Source organism: Martes martes, assembly GCF_963455335.1.
Source record: "Martes martes genome assembly, chromosome: 8".
NCBI lineage: Eukaryota > Metazoa > Chordata > Mammalia > Carnivora > Mustelidae > Martes > Martes martes.
Genome location: NC_137895.1, coordinates 20,134,049 through 20,154,323, shown reverse-complemented (window position 1 = coordinate 20,154,323; position 20,275 = coordinate 20,134,049). Strand labels below are relative to the sequence as shown.

Sequence of the window (20,275 nt, the reverse complement as noted above, 5' to 3'; positions counted from 1 at the left end):
AAGTCAGACTGAGAAGGATAAATATCAGATTATTCCACTTGTAAGTGGAATCTTAAAAGAAGTGGAGTCTTAAAAAAAACAACAAAAAAAGAAATAAAAAGCAGAATTAGACCTGTAAATACAAAGAACAAACTGATGGTTGCCAGAGGGGAGGGAATGGGAGGACTGAGCAAAATGGGTGAAGGGGAGTGAGCAATACAGACTTCCCGTTATTGAATGAATAAGTCACAGAAAGCAGAGCGTAAGGAATACAGTCAGTGATATTATAATAGCCATGTAATGGAGCAGGTGGTAGCTACGTTTGTGGTGAGCATAACATAAAATAATAAACTTGTGAAGTCACTAAGTTGTACACCTGAAACTAATATTGTGTGTCAGCTGTATTCAAATTAATAATAGTAATTCCTGCTCAGTGCAGGCATTTTGAAAAATATAAAGAAGTACAAATGTTGTTTAAGCTCTATATTCAGGGATAGCCTAATTAAGTTTTAGTTGTATCTTTTCACTTTTTTTTTTCCAATGAGAGATCTTTTAAAAAGGATTATAGCACATATTCTATTTTGTGATCTTTTCTCTTAGTTCCCATGCATATGAAATGGAAAATAAGCAATTTTGGAAAGTCTACTATGAACATCTAGAAAAAGCAGCTATACACGCTGGTATGTAAGGGGAAGTAAAGGGGAGATTGGGAAGAAAAGAGATTGTTTATTTAATTTTTACTCCTTTATTGCACATGAATGGGGAAACAAATGAGAAATAAATTACTTGGTAAAACCTTCAGATATAGTTTATTGTTTCCTCATATATTAGAGAAAGAAAAGCCCTCACTTGAGGAAACACATAGGACAAATAATAACATTTATCTAGTGGTTCTGATGACTTTTTTCCTTGCAGAGAAAGAGTTGCAAAATGATGTCAGAGACGAGAAGTCCATTGGAGATGAAAGTTGGGAGCAGACTCAGGAAGGAGATGTTGGAGCTCTTTATCATGAACAGTTGGCATTGAAAACTGACTGTCAGGAAAGACTGGACTACACCAACTTTCGTTTTTTGCTCTGGCGAGCTCTGGCGAAATTCCCAGAGAGGGTAGAGCCACGGTCCAGGGAGCTCTCCCCACTTTTCTTGAGATTTATCAAGTAAGTATTCCTTTCTAGGAACATCCGTGGTAGAGTGTGAAGAAGAGAAGATGCGAAGTCTTAAGCTTCCAAGTAGCCTGAGTGTTTTTATATGTTCAGTCATGTTTTCAAATCATGGACATATCTGTTTAGCACTGGCTCTCAGAGAACTAGTTTTTGTCACCACTTAATTTTACAGGAGTCAAAATCTCACCAGCCTATAAATGATGTTAATAAAAATTCCAGGTTAAATTTAAAAATCTAAAAATAAAAATTACAGGTTACAAAATAAGAAAGGCCATGTTGAATTCGATCAATGTACAACGCCCTTGTTGTTTCTTGCCCTGTTTGTTATTTTATTTCCTGCCTGGGGCTTTATTTTCCAGTAACCCAAGCCCAGCCACTCTGTTGTGAGCCTCCTGATGTTTCCCAGAATGCTGAGGGAATGTACTCTCAAAGAATAACAATAACTTCCTGGAGCATTGTTTAATTGTGACTAGGTAGGCTGTGTGAGAGTTGGATTATGTTAAAACTCTAAAGATAAGGGATGTGATGTATGGGACAATACTAATCATTCAATAAAAAGTATCTTTTCTAGTAGCATTTCATTTATATGGGAAAATGCCATAGGTGTAGGTTAAGTGAGCTACAAAACACAACATGCTTGGTTTGTTCAAGGAACAGCCAGGAAGTCTCAGTGGCTGTAGCAGTGACCCTGGGGAGAAAGCAGTTGGAAATGAGGGCAAAAACTTAACAGGAGACCAAACTGTGTAGGGCCTTTAAGTGATCGTAAAGGACTGTTTTTTTCTCTTAGTGAAATGGAAAACCATTAGAAGGTTTAAATAGAGGGATGGCATGACTTAAATTTTCTTGAGGATTTTTCTGTCATATTGAGAATAGACTATAGGTTGGCCAGAGCAGAGAGACAAGTTTCAGAGATTATAAAAGTCCAGGCAAGAAATGATGGTGACTTGACCAAGGTACCAGCTATTAGTTATACCTTGTACATAGCACAACTGATGAAAGGTAGTTGAATTCTGGATATTCTTAAATTTTAATTAAGTAAAAACTATTTTTGAAGGATTACAACCAGATCAGCCTATGGGGTGTGGTCAGCCAATAGATTAGATGTATGGGTGTTTGGGGGCAGGAATATGGCCCAGGAGGGTGGAAGGGAGGAACTAGGGATGTGTCTTAAGGGTTTGATCTGAGTGACTGGAAGAAGGGAGTCACCATTTATTGAGATTGAGAGGATTGCAAATGTTTGTATGTTTGTAGGGAAGATTGGGAGTTCATTTTTAGACGTGTTCAGTTTGGGATACTGAATAGACATCTAAGTAGCGGTGTTAAGTGGGCAGTTGAATTTGGAGTTTCGAGCTCAAGGGACAGGTTTGGCCTAAAGATTATAAATTTGAGGATCATCAGTATATAGGTGATTTTTTAAATTAGGAGAGCCCGAATGAGGCCACACCTAAAGTGCAAATGTAGAGAGAAAAGACTTCTGAGGACTGATACTGATATTTAGAGGTTGGAGATAAAGAACCAGCAAAAGAAGCCAGGAAAGAGTGACAGAGGAGGAACCAAGACTGCATAGTACCTAAGGAGTCAAGTGAAGAAAGTATTTCAAAGAGGTAGTTATCAGTTGGATCAAACGTGTCTGAGGCATCAGTCAGATGAAGCATAAGGCTTGACCATTGGCTTTAGAAGTGACCTTAACAAGAATTGTTTTGGTTAACCTGGTAGGGATGAAAGCCTGATTAAAATGAGATTAAAAAGAAATGAAGAAGAAAAATGAAAACAGCAAGTACGGACTGTTCTTATAGAAAAGAAGCAGACAGGTGGAGGGAGATGTGGGAGCAGAGAGATCTGCTTTTGCTAGGTTGCTATTTAAGATTCAGACATCATATATCTGTATAATACTGGTATGAATGATCCAGAAGGCGGCGGGGTGGGTGGGGGGGATATGTAATGCAAGAGAGGGAATAAAATTGCTGGAGTCATGTCATTGAATAGTTAAGATGGGATCCAATGCATAAGTAGAAAAGTTTACATGAATAATTCATTCTGGCAGAGGTTATAAGCAAAGATTCAGGCTGATCTGTAGATACCATGGTAGAAGAGTAATGGTTTTTCACCTGACTCCTCAGGCTTTAATTTACTTATAGAATGGAAACAGCGATGTTTAGCTTCTTTGCCTTGTTTTGAAGATCATATAAAATAATGTTTATCATTTGTTTTGTGTGCATAGAGCTATATGTATGTAAGCTAGGACTAAGAGTGTTACTAGCAAATAAATTTCTTACCATGTTAAGTTTCCAAATTATTCCCTAAGAAAGAAGTAGATTACAAACGGATTACTAGAGATGGAGAGAGGAGCCTGTAAAAACAAGTGGTTTTGAGTTTAAGAAGACTTAGAGACTAAAGACACAATTTTTTTAAAAAGATACACAATTTTTAAAAATATTTAAAATTAGTTGGCAATGATTACCTGTAGCAAGTACTTTTTTTTTTTTTAAGATTTTATTTATTTATTTAACAGACAGAGATCACAAGTAGGCAGAGAGGCAGGCAGAGAAAGAGGGGGAAGAAGGCTCCCCGCTGAGCAGAGAGCCCAATGCGGGGCTCAATCCGAGGACCCCGAGATCATGACCTGAGCCAAAGGCAGGGTCTTAACCTACTGAGCCACCCAGGTGCCCTGTAGCGAGTACTTTTATAGATGATCCAAGCCAAGTGAAAACTCAAATGTCACCTTTAATTCCAACTTCGAAATATATTATGGGCTTTTATTTTATATTTTAGTTTTTGATCTGACATTTATATTTCTAAATATGTTTCAAATAATTCAGTATTAGAATTTGTGAATCCCTTGTAACCGTTCTTTGAAGGAACCAAAGCAGAAGTAAGAATGACTAATAATGACAATAATATGCCGATAATAGGTGACGTCTAATGAGTACTTTCTGTGTACTAGGAGTACTCTTAAAAGCGCTCTGTGTGAGTTATCTCACTTAACAAACATGAGTGAACATGCTGTGCATGGAGAAAAGGTTTAAACAAATATGTCCTGTAAGGTTAATTGAGTGTTGAGAATATAGCAGAATATATCATTAAGTAGATGATGGTATGGTTTATAACTGACACAGCAACTTTGCTCATTTTAATTCACTCATCCATTTTTAATGTGTTAAGTGCTGGATCCTGCTGGGTGAGAATACAAAGCTGAATATGGTTTAGCATCCCAGCTCTCCAGGTATCATTTAATGTACTAACCTGGAGTTTAACATGTGTTAACCTGGAGTTTCTTCTATGTGTTAGTAGGTTGCTGTCCTCAAACATGTTATTTTATCAGTTTATTTTTGAGTGAAGACCTGTGAATAACTGCTGAGTGAATGAATTAAAGTGACACAAATCCAGTGCACTGTGTGACAGCCTTCAAGATGATATTAGTTACTTCAAACAGTGGGCCACAATTAAAGGGATAGAATTTAATAAAAATAAATGTGAATATCAATTGCACAAGCTTAGTTTGAAGAGACAAAAGGTAAAGACTTGCTGATTTTCATGGCGTGTACATTCAGCTTGAGTCTGTGTCATGTTGTGACTGCCCCCTAAAGCAACAGAGTTGACCGTTCCATCTGTCTTAACCAGACCACATCCAGAGGACTGAATTTCGTTGCAGCACTGTATTTTTGCAAAGGATATTGGCAAAGCAGAATGTGTCTGGTGGAAAGTGACCAGCATGCTCTTAATGCTATACTTTAATTAGTTATTTAATATAATCCCACCCTACACCACTTCCTCCAGTTACGGTTCCAGAAACAGGGAGACTGATTTCACCTCAGTCCAAAATATTTTCAAATATTGTTAACAGTGGGATTTTTTTTTTAAAGATTTTATTTATTTATTTGACAGAGATCACAAGTAGGCAGAGAGAGGGGGGGAGGCAGGCTCCCTGCTGAGCAGAGAGACCGATGCGGGGCTCGATCCCAGAACCCTGAGATCATGACCTGAGCTGAAGGCAGAGGCTTAACCCACTGAGCCACCCAGGTGCCCCAACAGTGGGATTTTTAAAAGCATAACTGCCATTAGTGGTAGATTTGTCAAATAGGGCACTTAAGCGGGCCTGAATAAAAAAAGACTAACGTGAGGAGGCATGGCTAAGGTGCTGCCGATGACTCCTCAGTGCATGACTCTGAACCGTGGCCGTGCATCCATCTGCCATAAACAGAATGAGGAAATTTGGCTTCCTCTTTTTCCACTATAGCAATGAGTATTACCCGGCAGACCTGCAGGTGGCTCCGACCCAGGATCTGCGAAGGAAAGCCAAAGGCGAGGCAGCAGAAGAAGTAGGAGAGGAACCTGCTGCTGGAGATGGTGAGGAGCTGGAGGAAGAGGTGGTGCCCGTGGATGAACCCTCACAGAAGAAAAAGACAAGAAGAGCCGCGGCAAAGTAAGTTCAGCGTTGCTGACAGACCATAGGTCCAAGGTTCTAGGAGAAATGGGAAGAGACCTCTGATGGCCTGTGTGGGACAGAACCTTGGAGAAGGTGAACCACCCAGATAATTACTTACATAAGTGCTATATATCCTGGAGATTGTCTTTTACAGCCCAAAGAAAACTTCCTGTCTTCAGAGTTTTTTGGTTACTTGCTTGTTATTACTTATTTTTTTCTTATTTAGCTCAGACTGTTAGAATTGGAGGGACTTCGGGGGTCATCTAATCATAAGTTGTTTTTACAGATAGAGCAGTGGGCCTGGAGTGTTTGAATGCTCTTTGACCTTTGTCCTTCATGTTGATGGCACCAGGTGTCGTGTTTCTGTGCTGGGGACCACATAATGGAACATCTCTTCTCTTATAAATAAACGTGTCAGCACTTTGACTTGGCCTTTTGACTTCTTGCCTGGCTGCCTTTTTTTCCTCATGCTTTTACACTCTTTTTCCTGTTGTGTGGGTTGTTCATTTACCTAAATTGTTAAGAAACCTTGGAAGAATGGAGGTGATCAGGCTTTCAGAAGTTCTTGCAGCGTACTTGAAGACTGCATCGGGGCAGCAAGGATCCAGTGTACTGGTGCTACTGTGTTACTTTAAAACTTAGGATCTCAGTCTGATAGACGCATTTATTGAGTCTTCCCACAAGCCATTTATTGGTTCATCCATTCAGCAGTGGTATTGAGTGCCTTCTGCTAAGTGTTGGGCTGCAAAGATGAAGGGTACTTAGCTTCCACTGCACAGGAATCAGTCTGATGCCTGTTCGATTTTTTTTACAAAAGTATTTCTAAAGGAGTTCAAGGACAGGACAGATACAAAAACAAAAACAACAACAACAACAACAACAAACAAGGCATTAGGAATATACTAAAAAAGTGACTTATTCTACCGCTAGAAGACTGTTAAAAAGGAGAGGGCCCCACTGAAGCTGAAAGATGAAAGTCGGCCAGGCAGCTGGGGCAGGGAAAGACTCTGCCAGCTAATGGAAACAGTGTGTAAGGCCCCGGGGCAAGAAAGAACATGGCCGCACGTCCTGAAACTGTAGTTCCTTCTCTGTTTCTATCTGGCAGATCTCTTGAGCATTCTGTCCCCTCCTACTCCCTGTCAGACAAAGACTGCTATTTTGTTCTTCATGTCCTCAGCAAATAACTAGCAGAAGATGAGTCCTCATCTTTGGTGAATAAATGAATAAGCTATTTATCCAGTCTTGCCTCTTCGTTTCTCACTCCTGGACCTTTGCTGTGCCCTTGACTCATTTCTGCCAACTGAAATTCTGCTTATACTTCCAGAAACAGTTCCTGTGCTGCTTCTTCTCTGAAGCTTTTCTTGTCTTCCAAACTGAAAGTTCTCTTAACTCGGCTTCAGACTTTCGAAGAGCCATCCATGCCTCTATCATGGTGCCTCTCCTTTCCTTGGATATTTGTTAATTTTTTATAGATCTGCCTTGTAAATCAGAAAGTCTCTAAGGATGAGGTCCACATCTTAATTTTTCTGCCCCTTGTAGCCAAACTTAGAATATTGCTAACATACGCCATTGAAAATGTGAGTAAATTGGTAATCACATTCCTAGTGCCACCTCAGTACATTCATAATCCCAAATTTATAATCCTTCATGGAGTATGCTTCTCACTGGCAAGTATTTATTGAAAACATGTAAACTGGCCTCTGTTCTTTTTGGCCTTTTTTTTTTTTATAATAGTCTCCACCCTGGGCATGGAGCCCAAGGTGGGGCTTGAACTCAACAACCCTGAGATCAAGATCTAAGCTGAGATCACAAGTCAGATGCTTAACTGACTGAGCCACTCAGATGCCCCTCTCTTTGGCTCTTTAAGGCTACATGGCTCATAAAAACATAATAAATGTTGGGGGAAGAAATGGATTTTTTTTTTTTAAGATTATTTATTTATTTATTTGACAGAGATCACAAGTAGGCAGAGAGGCAGGCAGAGAGAGAGAGAGAGAGGAGGAAGCAGGCTCCCCACTGAGCAGAGAGCCCGATGTGGGGCTCGATCCCAGGACCCTGGGATCATGACCTGAGCTGAAGGCAGAGGCTTTAACCCACTGAGCCACCCAGGCGCCCCAGGAATGGATGTTTTGAAAGAAAGTTTTAAAAGTTTATTTGTAAAACTGCAAGGACTCAGTGGTAAGTGTATAGGGACATTGTATCAGTCAGAGCTCTCCAGAGAAGCAGACCAAGAGGATGAAGGGGTGTGTGTGTGTGGTGTGTGTGTGTGTATAAAGAGATCTATTTTATGGAATTGACTCACACGATTATGGGAGCCAACAGGTCCAGAATTTGTATGGCAAGACAGCAGGCTGGAAGATTAGGAAGGATCCAGTGCTATAGTCTTGAGTACAAAATTCACAGACTAAGATTTCTATGCCACAGTCTTGTGGCAGAATTCCTTCTTCTCTGGGAAACACAGTTTTTGCTCTTCAGACCTCATGGATGAGGCTGATCCACATTATTGGGGGTAATCCTCTTTATTTAAAGTCAACTGATTTTAAGTGTGAACATCTACAAAATACTTAATTGCAATGCATAGATTAGTATTTCATTACATGTAATTCAATGTTATAATTAAATACTGTTATTTAGATAGGTTGACACATAAGACTAACCATCATAGGCATTTAAGCTAAATATATGCAGAAGTGCTACCTTAACCCCATTTCTGTATCATATGTAAGAAGGTCATAACTTCCCGATTATTTTCTCTGTATTAACCAGTAGGATTTTTTTTTTTTTTAAGATTTTTATTTATTTATTTGACAGAGAGTGAGAGAGTGCACGAGGAGGGGGGTGGCTGCAGAGGGAGAGGGAAAAGCAGACTCCACGCTGAGCAGGGAGCCCGACACGGGGCTCGATCCCAGGACCCCGGGATCATGACCCGAGCCGAAGGCAGATGCTTAACCACCTGAGCCAGCCAGGTGCCCCTAACCAGTAGGATTTTTACAGTTTTGCGTTTTTCTGCACAGGAGCAGAGAAGAGCATTGTTTACTAAGCTCTTAGGAACAGAGGCCCTGCAACTCTTATTTTTTTATTCAATCCTTACACAAAGTCCAGGAGATCTTGTCTTTGTCAAAATGAGGAAAATGAGACTCTGAAGCGTTCAGCCACTTTCTTCAAAGTCACTACCACACAATGCAGCTTGGTTTCTGTCTCTGTTCATTCTCCCTGCTTTTGTTCCTGAGACAGGGAAATAAAACCTCTCCAAATCGTTAAGAATTTTTTCATTTGGGTTTTTTTTAAAGCCCTAATATATCTTATCAATTATAAACAGAGAGAAAACAGTTTGTTTCCCAAGTATTTTTAAAGCTTTCTAGAAGAAGTCAAGTGAGTAATTATAGTAGAAGCTCTCTTGAACTCTTGTAGTGGATGATGTCATTGACTTGGAGTCAGGTCTCCATATTTAACTTTTGACCACAGTGTGTTGTTCTTTCTTCTTCCTTCTTAGTAAGCAAAAGCTGTGGTTATCAAAATATGGACCTCTGTTTCTTGACATCAGTGTTCATGTCATATGAAAGTGAGGAAGAATATATTTTACCACCTTCCTATCTACTGCATAGAAACTAGATAAGGAATCATTCCAAAAATTATCTGTGTTCAGCTTTGCAAATATATCACTGTTTTGATTACTTCCTCCTGTGTCTGGTTTAATTTAAAGCATTCTGAACACATCCTGAATGATTTTCTGGGGTGGGGGAGCCTGGATTTCAGGGGAAGGCCTGCCTAAGAGTTAGAATTTCTGGAGAATAATTTAAGCTTCTTTGTATAGTTAGCAGGTGTTTGGTATATTTGTCAGAAAGATTAAAATTGATGGGCACTATCATCTTAAGAAAATCTCTGGGGTTGAGGTGCCTGGGTGGTTCAGTCAGTTAATCATCTGCCTTCAGTTCAGGTCATGATCTCAGGGGTCCAGGAATCGAGACCCACATTGGGCTCCCTGCTCAACAGAGTCTGCTTCTCCCACTCCCTCTGCCCCTCCTCCTTGGCTCATGCTCTCTCTGTCATGCTCTCTGTCTCCAATAAATAAATAAAATCTTCAAAAAAAAAAAAAAGGAAAGAAAACCTGTGGGGGCACCTGGGTGGCAGTTAGTTGAGCATCCAACTCTTCATTTCAGCTCAGGTCATAAACTAAGGCTCATGAGATGAAGCCCTGCATTGGGCTCCACACTGGGTGTTATGCCTGCTTGGGATTCTCTCTCCCTCTCCCTGTGCCCCCACTCCCACTCCACATGCATGTGCTCTCTCTCCCTCTCGCTAAAAAAGAAAAAAAGGAAGTCTCTGTTCTTTAATTCTGTATTAACCTACGGTTTTCGGTTTTGTTTTTTTTAGGCAATTAATTGCTCATTTGCAAGTTTTCTCTAAGTTTTCAAATCCACGAGCCTTATACCTGGAATCCAAATTATATGAGCTGTATCTTCAGGTAAGCAAAATAAATTCTTGCCACTGCCATTCTTTTTGACTTTTCTGTCATTCATTTACTTTACCAAAATCATTTTTAGCTTTTTAATAATTGTTGATGAGTAGGGCCCATGTATGCATTTTAAGTACAGTGTTCTAAAAATTAATAATTACTTTCTATGTCCTGAGAAACAGTTTTAGACTGTACTAATAATTATTAATTTTAAAGAAATTTTGGGTGACTAAACATTGATCAGCTGTATTAACAGTGGAGGTTATGCCAGGAAAAGATAGCTATTTTTCACTTCTAGGTAAGTTAGCCTTACGCAGTGCCGGGATTTCAGGATCTATTACACTGAGTGAAAGCTGATACTTGAAATAAGAATCTGTTGCAGTCACAATAACAAGATCTTCAGTTACAGAAAAGATTGCAGAAAAAATTTAATGTCAGAAGCAGAGTAAGCATTGGATGTCATTCTAAGCCATCTGGGGAAACAAAATTTCCTTTTTTCATTTGGATGTTTTTTAGGTGGAACTTCCATGATTTCAGCAGAATTTATCTTTGTTCTGCCCATAATTCAGATACAGTTTGTTTACAAAGCTGGAGTTCAAAACTGCAAGATGCAGAATTCTTAACTTACTGACCTGAAAGTTTCAATGCCAGGTCTTCTTTCCTGGCGTCTTACTGACCACCATAGCTTTCACAGCATTGTGGGAGCTTTCCCTCATCACGGGACCAGCCCCGCTATAAACTCAAATTTATGAAGGGATTTGGCCTTGACCAAAAGACTGATAGACCGGAGGGTCTGTCATGTGGGATTCAGGGGTCAGAGTTTTGTTTCCATTTAGTTCCATTTAGCATGTATTCTATTCATGCTATACCTCCAGGAAGATGTAAGGCTCTTATCAGCAATCAGCTTTAACCCACATCTAAAAATTTAGTTGATAAGAAACCTAGTTTAGGGGCGCCTGGGTGGCTCAGTGGGTTAGGGCCTCTGCCTTCGGCTCGGGTCATGATCCCAGGGTCCTGGGATCGAGCCCCGCATGGGGCTCTCTGCTCAGCAGGGAGCCTGTTTCCTCCTCTCTCTCTCTGCCTGTCTCTCTGCCTACTTGTGATCTCTGTCTGTCCAATAAATAACTAAAAAAAAAAAAAAAAAAAATTAAAAAAAAGAAACCTAGTTTAGCAAATTAACGCAAGTAAATTACTATCCCATGGTGTGTGTATATGTGACTTCATTAATTTATTTTATAAAATATCATTCTTAGTTGTTGCTACATCAAGATCAAATGGTGCAAAAAATAACCCTGGATTGTATAATGACATACAAGCATCCACATATCCTCCCTTACAGGTAAGTTATTTAAAGCTAAAGAAATGCGCTTTCTTTGGCTGGTTTTTATCTTTCTGTCTTGAGAGCCTTTTCTAAAATAATTTTCTGAAGGCCTGGAAATTTCCTTTTTCTACTACAATCATAATGCTATTTTCAGGTAAGAAATGAAGATTGAAAGTGTGTTTGTGTATTAAAAATCCTTCTCCATAGATAGTAAGGTAGGAAAGAGACTACTAATTGATAAGTATGTGTTGAGAAGGTTATATCATTTCTTGTTGCTTTAGTAATGTCAAAATCTTAATGATGATTTAGGGAATCATAATGATTCACTCTCAAGAACTGAAGAAAACTTTTATATTAATCTCTTTTAAACAGCTGGATTATTGACTAAGTCTTAATTCCTCATAATCACTTTTACCTTTTAAAATTTGAAAACTTGTCATTTTGTGAAAATTTTCCTTTATAGATGTCAACCACAACATAGATATTCTTATTTCATTTCATATCAACATAGATATTCCAATTTCAGTTATACATATTACTGTACTATATTGCATTTTTTAAAGTACCGTTGATTATTAAGTGATGATTTGTGCTATATTCCATTTTTAAAGGGAAAACTTACAAAGATTGCTTGAAGACAAAAGCTTTAAGGAAGAGATCGTACATTTTAGCATTTCTGAAGACAATACAGTAGTGAAAACAGCCCACCGAGCTGATCTGTTTCCTATTCTGATGAGGTATTTACACTGTTTAAAACTGATATGTTTACAAGTTGATCTCAAAAACAATTGTGAATACACCACTATGATTTTTGCAGGGATTATGATTTTTTTAAATTTTATTTTGTTTATTTAATTTTATTTATTATTAAAAAACTTATTTTATTTTATTTTGATTTTTTTAATTGAACCTTTTGGGGAAGTCAAATTGTTATAGAGACTTACTTTAAAATATTTTGTTCCTAACATAAAGAAAGATCTTGCCATGGAGGTATTTCAACAACAATGTTAAAATTAAATCCTCTATTCCTCTAAGCTTTATTATTGAGAAATAGTAAAAATAATTCATTGGGTATATAACTGAGATATAAAAGCTATTGATTTTTGGTGTTGATTATTTAATCATCCACATTACAAACTTTTCTTATTAGTTTTGATTGTTTTTATTGGATTTTCTTGGTTGAAAAAGTAATAGTAACAGTCATCAAAGTGTTAGTTTCCTATTTAAAAAAAACCCTTTGAGGAGGTGTCTGGGTGGCTCGGTCAGTTAAGTATCTGCCTTTGGCTTGGGTCTTGATCTCAGGGTCCTGAGATCGAGTCCCAGGTTGGTCTCCCTGCTCCCTGGACACCCTGCTTCTCCCTCTTCCTCTGCCTCCCATTCCCCCTGCTCTCTCTCAAATAAATAAATAAAATCTTTAAAAAAAAAAGGTTGGGGGGGACCTTTGAGTTTCCATTTTACTGGGAATAAAGTAGAAAGTCCTTATTCCTCCTTCAAGAGCCTGGTATGACCTAGCTACAGACTGCCTGTCCAGCCACACCACGCATTCGCTGCCACCCCCCTCAAAGCCCACTTCCATGACAGCGGACCTGCTCTTCCCTGTGCTTGGAACACATGACCGCTAGCTCTTCTTTTTCACTCAGTCTCCTCAAATGTCGTATTGTCAGGATGCCTTCCTCTATCACCTTGTGTAAAATTGCACCTTCCTCTATTCACCCATTAGTCCCTGACCTTGCTTTATTTTTCCTCACAATCGTGTGACCTGGCCTCCTACTTACCACTTGTCTCCCCTGCCAGAAGGTAAACCCCATGGCCTGTAGAAAATGTTGGTCAAATTAATTTTGCGTTCTTTTATGATTAAAAAAGAAAAACCTCTTTTTTCTGTCTTTTAATTTACATATTACCTACACAGCATAGCAGAATTAACAGTGGTGGTAGTGTTTGTAGTTATCCCTGTCTTGCTACTGGATTTAACAGTAAAGCCCTTCTTAAAATTCGGTCTGCTCCTTCTTGTCAGGGGCTGTCACTGAGATGCTTTCAGGGGGTCCAAGAGGTTAGAGCTTTTTTCATAATACTACTAAGACATTACCTTTTTCCATGGTGCCTATATTTGTGCAGACAACACAAAAAAAAAACAGTGGGTAAAACTGGTGGTGCCTTAGTACTTACCAGGGCAGTGGCTTCATTACCACAACCTGGAGTTTAAAAAAAGAAAAAAAAGCTAGTTTCATTTAATGTTCTTGGTGAATCTTAAGCCCTAAGTACTTGTCTTTTTATTGTTTTATATGACAAAGTAGGAAGTGTGCATAAAGCGCCTCTGCTGAATACGAGTTGTCTCATGAAATGGCATGTTTTCCAGATAACTGATGCAGGTTACAGAATCATTCATGGCTAAAGATCCATCCAAAGTGCAAGATAAACAGACGGATTTTAACGTAACAGATCACAAAGCTTCTTAATATGGTTTCAGATTCTGCATTGCAACCAGCCTTTAAGAAATAATCACTTGTTGGGGCGCCTGGGTAGCTCAGTTGGGGCGCCTGGGTAGCTCAGTGGGTTAAAGCCTCTGCCTTCGGCTGAGGTCATGATCCCAAGGTCTTGGGATCGAGTCCCACATTGGGCTCTCTGCTCAGCGGGGAGCCTGCTTCCCCGCTCTCTCTCTGCCTGCCTCTCTGCCTGCTTGTCATCTCTGTCTGTCAAATAGATAAATAAAAAATCTTTAAGAAGTAATCACTTGTTGAAGTTTGGTATAGTATCAAAGTGGGATATCCACAATGATCTCAAAGAATTACCTGAAGGCTTACAAAATATTTTTTCCTTTCTCCAACTGCATATCTATTTAAGGCTGGATTTTCTTCAACTATAACATGCTACAGTTGATTGACTACAGAAACAGGAAAATCTAGTTATTTTCTAGTAAGCAAGACAAAGAAATGTGAAAAAAAGAAAGTAAAACGTGCCTTTAGACTCACTATTTTTGGTGGGGAGAGATTTGGAAAATAAAATTATTTTTCATTAAAATTTTTATGTTAACTCATTTTAATTTCTACCAAGATAAATATCGATTGATAAAACTTACATACACAAAAGCTCTTTGGAGACCTCAAAAATGTTTAAAAGTATAAAGGGGTCCTAATATTGAAAAGCTTAAAAACCACTGTGTTTCAATTTTGAATGTTAAAGTAGTAACATTTATTATAAATTAACATTTGTCATACTAAGAAAGTAAGTCAGTCCTATCATTAGGTGGTATTTTATTAGGAATGGATAGTTGAATTTTATTAGAATGCCTATTAAGCATGTATTAAAATGATTATATTAACTTTTTCTGTGAGCCATTGATCTATATCAGTCCAATAGGCTTTACTAGTGATTCTTGCATTCTTGGGATAAATCTTTATTTGGCTTTAATATTGTTTTAATGCAGCACTGGATACTGTATTTAAAGAAATGGGCTTTACATTTGTAAGCAAAATCAGTATATAATTTTATGCTTTTATTTTTGTTCTTCAACCCATCTCAGTATCACAATTATACCACTTTCATAAAAGAGAAAGGACTGTTCCTTCTTCCTCTTAGCTATGAAACTATATAGCATGAGAATGTTTTCCTTGAAAATTTAAAAAATTCATTTGAAAAACTATATGGGTTCCATGTTTACTTACGATTACTGTTCTATTCAGGTTTTCTTCTTAAGTTCCTTTTTCTTATTTGTTTTGTTTTGTTTTCCAGAAGATTATGCATTTAAGTCTTTCCAGTTTCCTTACTTTACTTAACATTATATTCACTTACTTCCTTTTAATCTATGTATTTTCATTTTCATTTGGCTTGCCTATTTTACTGCTTTTTTCCTCCTACAGAGAACCACCTTTTGGCTTTTATCTTTATTATTTCCTTCTTCCTGCTTCCCTCAGCATTGTTTTTTTGTTGTTGTTTTTGTTGTTTTGGGGGTTTTTTGTTGTTGCTGTTGTTTTTCTGATTTTTCTTTTTTTTTTTTTTAAGATTTTATTAATTTATTTGACAGACAGAAATCCCAAGTAGGCAGAGAGGCAGGCAGAGAGAGAGGGGGAAGCAGGCTCCCCGCCGAGCAGAGAGCCCAGTGCAGGGCTAGATCCCAGGACCCCAGGATCATGACCTGAGCCAAAGGCAGAGGCTTTAACCCACTGAGCCACCCAGGCGCCCCATTTTTCTGATTTTTCTATGTTAAATATCTATTTTCTATTTTCATCCTTACTTGTTTTATAAATAACCTTTTAAGTCTGTTTTATTGCTGCTATTCTAGCCTCTTAGGAAAACAGAATGACTAGTATTGTGTTTTAGGATTAATGTGCAAACAAAATAATGTTCTTTTGACTTTTTAGAATTTTGTATGGCCGAATGAAGAATAAGACCGGCAGTAAAACTCAGGGGAAAGCCGCTTCAGGCACCCGCATGTCCATTGTCCTGAGGTTCCTTGCTGGGACCCAACCAGAAGAGATTGAGATATTCTTAGACCTGCTGTTTGAACCTGTGAAGCACTTCAAGAATGGTAGTTCTCAAGTTTCTGCTACTTTGAATGTGTATTTTCTGCTATAGACTTAAGATGTCTTTAGCTAGGTTTCCCATGCTCTTAGACGTCTTTCTAATGTGATTGTTCCTCCCAATCTCATTGGTGGCCTTTTGGCTGAAGTGGAGTTATTTTAAATTTTGGTTGAATTAGGTGGAGCTCACAGTTTATCCTGGGGATTATCATCATCCATGGGTTAGTAAGCCCCTGATTAGAAAATGTGTAATTGGGGGCATGCCTGGCTGACTCAGTCTGTGGAGCATATGATTCTTGAGCTTGAAGTTGTAAGTTCGAGGCCCACATTGAGGGTAGAGATTATTTTTAAAAAATAAAATAAGAAAGAAAAGAAGTGTGCATTTTGTTGTTGTGCATTTAGGCCATTTGAAAAATAGTACTTACCCAGATACAATGAATAGAAACTTAGAAACTTAGGGCATGCTGAGAAATTAACTTTATTGTCTTAGTATTTATTCATTCACTGAGTCATTCATCTGTTGAATAATGACTTGTTGAATACCTCCTGTGCCCTGGATCCTTTTGAAAACAGAAAATTAAGTATTTATTCTCTAAACCTCACCATCTAAACGAAGTGAATAGAATAGGTATATCCAATGAGCTAAAATGCTCTCTGGTATGCAATGTTAGTAGTTAATAATAATAGCTAACATTTATTGAGTGCTTGCTCCACGCCCGACATTATGATGGGCCCTTTCACATACAACTCAGTTGATCTTTAAAACAACCACCTGAGGTATCATTACTTGACTGTTCCCATTTTACCAATGAGGAAACTGAGGCTTAGAGAGTTTACTATTTTGCTTATGACCATTCAGCTAGAAAATGGTAGATTTTCTGACTATAGAATCTCTCTTCTCACCCCGTAATCGCTTTGTTTTAGGCAAACACAGGTGTTTATTTGTACGGTAATATGTTGTATGAAATTTTGTATTTTTTTTATGATAATGGATTCAGCTGTTAAAATGTTTTCGTTTAGTGTAATATTGCCCTGTGAAGGAAGCCGGCTTTGATGAAGACAAAGGCATTTGTTCAATGAAACAGCTTCCATTGTAAGAGGAGAACTATATATGATACTGTTTTTGGATAGACCATTTAGGTGTATGAATTAGCAAGCTCATGATTTCATACCAGTGGTTTGAAGTAGAGTTCAAGCAAAAACAATTCAAGTCTTTTAAGTAAATTACGAAATCAGTTTGGTGCCAGTTTATAAAGGACTATTGTTTTATTTATTCAACAGTGGTGTCAAGAGAAAACATTTGATCTTCAGCATTCAAGAAACTCCTAACGTAGCAGGCAATACATTTTCTATGAAACTGCTCAAGTCGACATAAACAGTGAAAGCTGAAGAGTGAGAAAAATGCATGGGAGTTGCTAGGTGGAACAAAAGACTAATGCTATTTCAGGTTTTGGGGAGTAGTCTAAATAGGATGAGAATGGAGATGTAGTTCTGGCACAAGTTTCTCCTTTATTCTGTTTCCTCATCTGTAGTGTGATAATACTAAAACCTCCCATGCCTAGTTCACTGAATTTGGTAAGAGAATCAGAGGAAAATACATTAGGAAAGTATATTATCATGTATAAATCATTGGAACTGTAGAAAATACTTTATCATTGAGGGAATTGAAGAAAGGAAGCTGTAATTAGAGAGTAACTAATATTTCCAGTTGAAAAAAGGAAGCTGTAATTAGAAAGTAAGTAATACTTCCTTTTACGTGATATTTTTGTTTCATTAGGAGAGTGTCATTCTGCAGTCATTCAAGCAGTAGAAGATTTGGATTTGTCTAAAGTTCTTCCTTTAGGTCGTCAGCATGGTATCTTAAATAGCCTTGAAACAGTATTAAAGAACATCAGTCATCTGATCAGTGCGTACTTACCGAAGATTTTGCAGATACTGCTGTGCATGACAGCGACGGCATCACACATCCTTGACCAACGAGAAAAGGTGAGACAAATTCACTGTAGTTGCTTTTTTGGGGGGCTAGTAAGAGTCTGCATTTTACTTGGGAAATTGGTTGGGACCTGAATATCTAATAGTCTTCGCTGTTTTAAATATTCATGAGTAATTGGAGGATGCAAATTATAGGTGACCCTTGAACAACATGGGTTTAAACTGTGTGAGTCCACTAAAAAATGGAATTTTTTTTCTGATAAACATAGTGCAGCACCATAAATGTACTTTCTCTTCCTAATGATTTTCTTTCTTTTTTTTTTTTTTTTTTTTTTAAGATTTTATTTATGCGGCGCCTGGGTGGCTCAGTGAGTTAAGCCTCTGCCTTCGGCTCGGGTCATGATCTCAGGGTCCTGGGATTGAGCCCTGCATCGGGTTCTCCGCTCAGCGGGAAGCCTGCTTCCTCCACTCTCTCTGCCTACTTGTGATCTCTGTCTGTCAAATAAATAAATAAATAAAATCTTTTTTAAAAATAAAATTATTATTTTTAATTTAATTTAGTTATTAATTATTTAAATATTAATTTTATTATTATTTTAATTTTAATTTAATTTTTAATTTATTTTAATATAATTTTAATATTATTAATATTAATTAATATTAAAATTTAATTTAATTATTAAAAAATAAAATTATTATTTTTTGAAGATTTTATTTATTTATTTATTTGACAGACAGAGATCACAAGTAGGCAGAGGCAGGCAGAGAGCGAAGAAGGGAAGCAGGCTCCCTGCTGAGCAGAAAGCCCAATGCAGGGCTCGATCCCAGGACCCTGGGATCATGACCTGAGCCGAGGGCAGAGGCTTTGACCCACTGAGCCACCCAGGTGGCCCCCTAATGATTTTCTTAATAACTTTTACTCTACCTGACCTTATTATAAAGTAAGAGTACAGTATATAATATATATAACATACAAAGTGCATGTTAATTGCCTGTTTATGGTATTGGTAAGGCTTCCAGTCAACAGCAAGCTATTAATAGTTAAGATTCTGGGGGGTCAAAACTTATGACTATGCAGGGGCTCAATGCCCCTGACCCCCTGCATTATTCAAGAGTCAGCTATATATCACTTGTATATTTTAAAGAGGTTTTAAATAACAGATTGTGAGTTCTATATACAGGGATATAGCTAGTTAGTTCTATATACAGGGATAGCTGATCTGGTATTTCACATTTTAATTTCAAGAGCCCAGAGGTATAAGACATCTTCCAACTTTATCCAGAATGGTTGGAGAATGAACAGAATACAGTTAGCATCACCCTTCCTACTTTGAGATAAGAGCTGCGCAGAGCTCTTTTGCAAGTAAGAGCTTGCCTACTGTAAGTGCAATGTTTTGAGTAAAGATAAGTAGCAAGACCCAGCAGCCAGCTAACTGCCAGAAGCTTCACAAGATGGTGCTCAGTAAATATTTTCTGAATTGTATTCAAGACAATATATTTATGTTCTGTTGAAACAAGTTTGTGAACATAAGTATTTGGAAAGCTTAGGGAAACTTAATGTCTTTATGGACTAAAAGCTTCTTAGTGGGACTTGAAGTGAATGAAGATCTAGACTCAAAGATTTTTGCTGTTGATTCTCAGTTAATGATAAATGGGCACAGTTTTAATTGGGCTCAAATTTGTTTCATTTGATTTGTTGATATGCCTGGTGAACTGCCTCTCAGATATGGTCATGATAACTGAAAATTGACAGCCAGAATTTTATGCTGGGTTTTTTTTTTGGACTACACATGGACATAAATCTCCTTTAGTTGATGAAATGCTATCCTCTGATTACCAAGCTCCAGGGATTTAGAACATACCTTCTGTTTTTTAGGCACCATTTTATTTTCTTTATTCTTTCATTCCTTCAACAAATATTAATCGAGCTATGTGATATGGACTATGTGCTGTTATGCTGCTATGTGATAGGGACTGTTGTAAGCACTGGAAATGGAACAGTAAACAAGGCAAACAAAAATTCCTGTCCCCTTATTTATTAGTAAATATTTATTTCATGCCTACCATCTACCAGGCATCATTCGAGGTGGGGAATGAGACTCAGGTAAGGACTCAATATAATGGGAGAAAAAGACTTAATAAATACAGAAATAATGAGAATAATGTCATTTGGTGGTGAGACCTGAGAGGGAAATAAATGAGAACCTCTGCAGATCTCTCTGTAGCTTTCTTCCCTCCAGTACTCTGCCTGTCAGTTCTCCCCAAGCCACACTACTCCATCTCCTCATCTTAGGAAGATGACTGGCCTGTGCCTGGACTCTTCCTTCTCACACTTATGCCTGAAACTCCAAGCAGGAATCTGGGGAACGTATAGGATTCCCCTTATCTGTTTACCCCTTCAGGGCTTACTGCCCTTTGCTGCCTGCTATCTAGTATCTGAAAATTATTATCTCATAGATTCTCTTCAGTTTTTTAGTTGCTT

The 20,275-nt window shown here is 38.0% G+C and overlaps 1 protein-coding gene across 1 annotated transcript in view; it reads left to right on the top strand.

Moving 5' to 3' along the window:
* The window catches only part of UTP20 (UTP20 small subunit processome component), a 95,433-nt gene that overhangs the window by 30,665 nt on the left and 44,493 nt on the right, over nt 1–20,275 (top strand). Inside the window, exons 20-27 of the mRNA XM_080810322.1 lie at nt 580–659; nt 895–1,135; nt 5,379–5,564; nt 9,942–10,032; nt 11,277–11,362; nt 11,956–12,081; nt 15,703–15,869; nt 17,639–17,847. Of these exons, the coding sequence (XP_080666448.1) occupies nt 580–659; nt 895–1,135; nt 5,379–5,564; nt 9,942–10,032; nt 11,277–11,362; nt 11,956–12,081; nt 15,703–15,869; nt 17,639–17,847 (1,186 nt within the window). The remainder of the gene's footprint in view (nt 1–579; nt 660–894; nt 1,136–5,378; nt 5,565–9,941; nt 10,033–11,276; nt 11,363–11,955; nt 12,082–15,702; nt 15,870–17,638; nt 17,848–20,275) is intronic.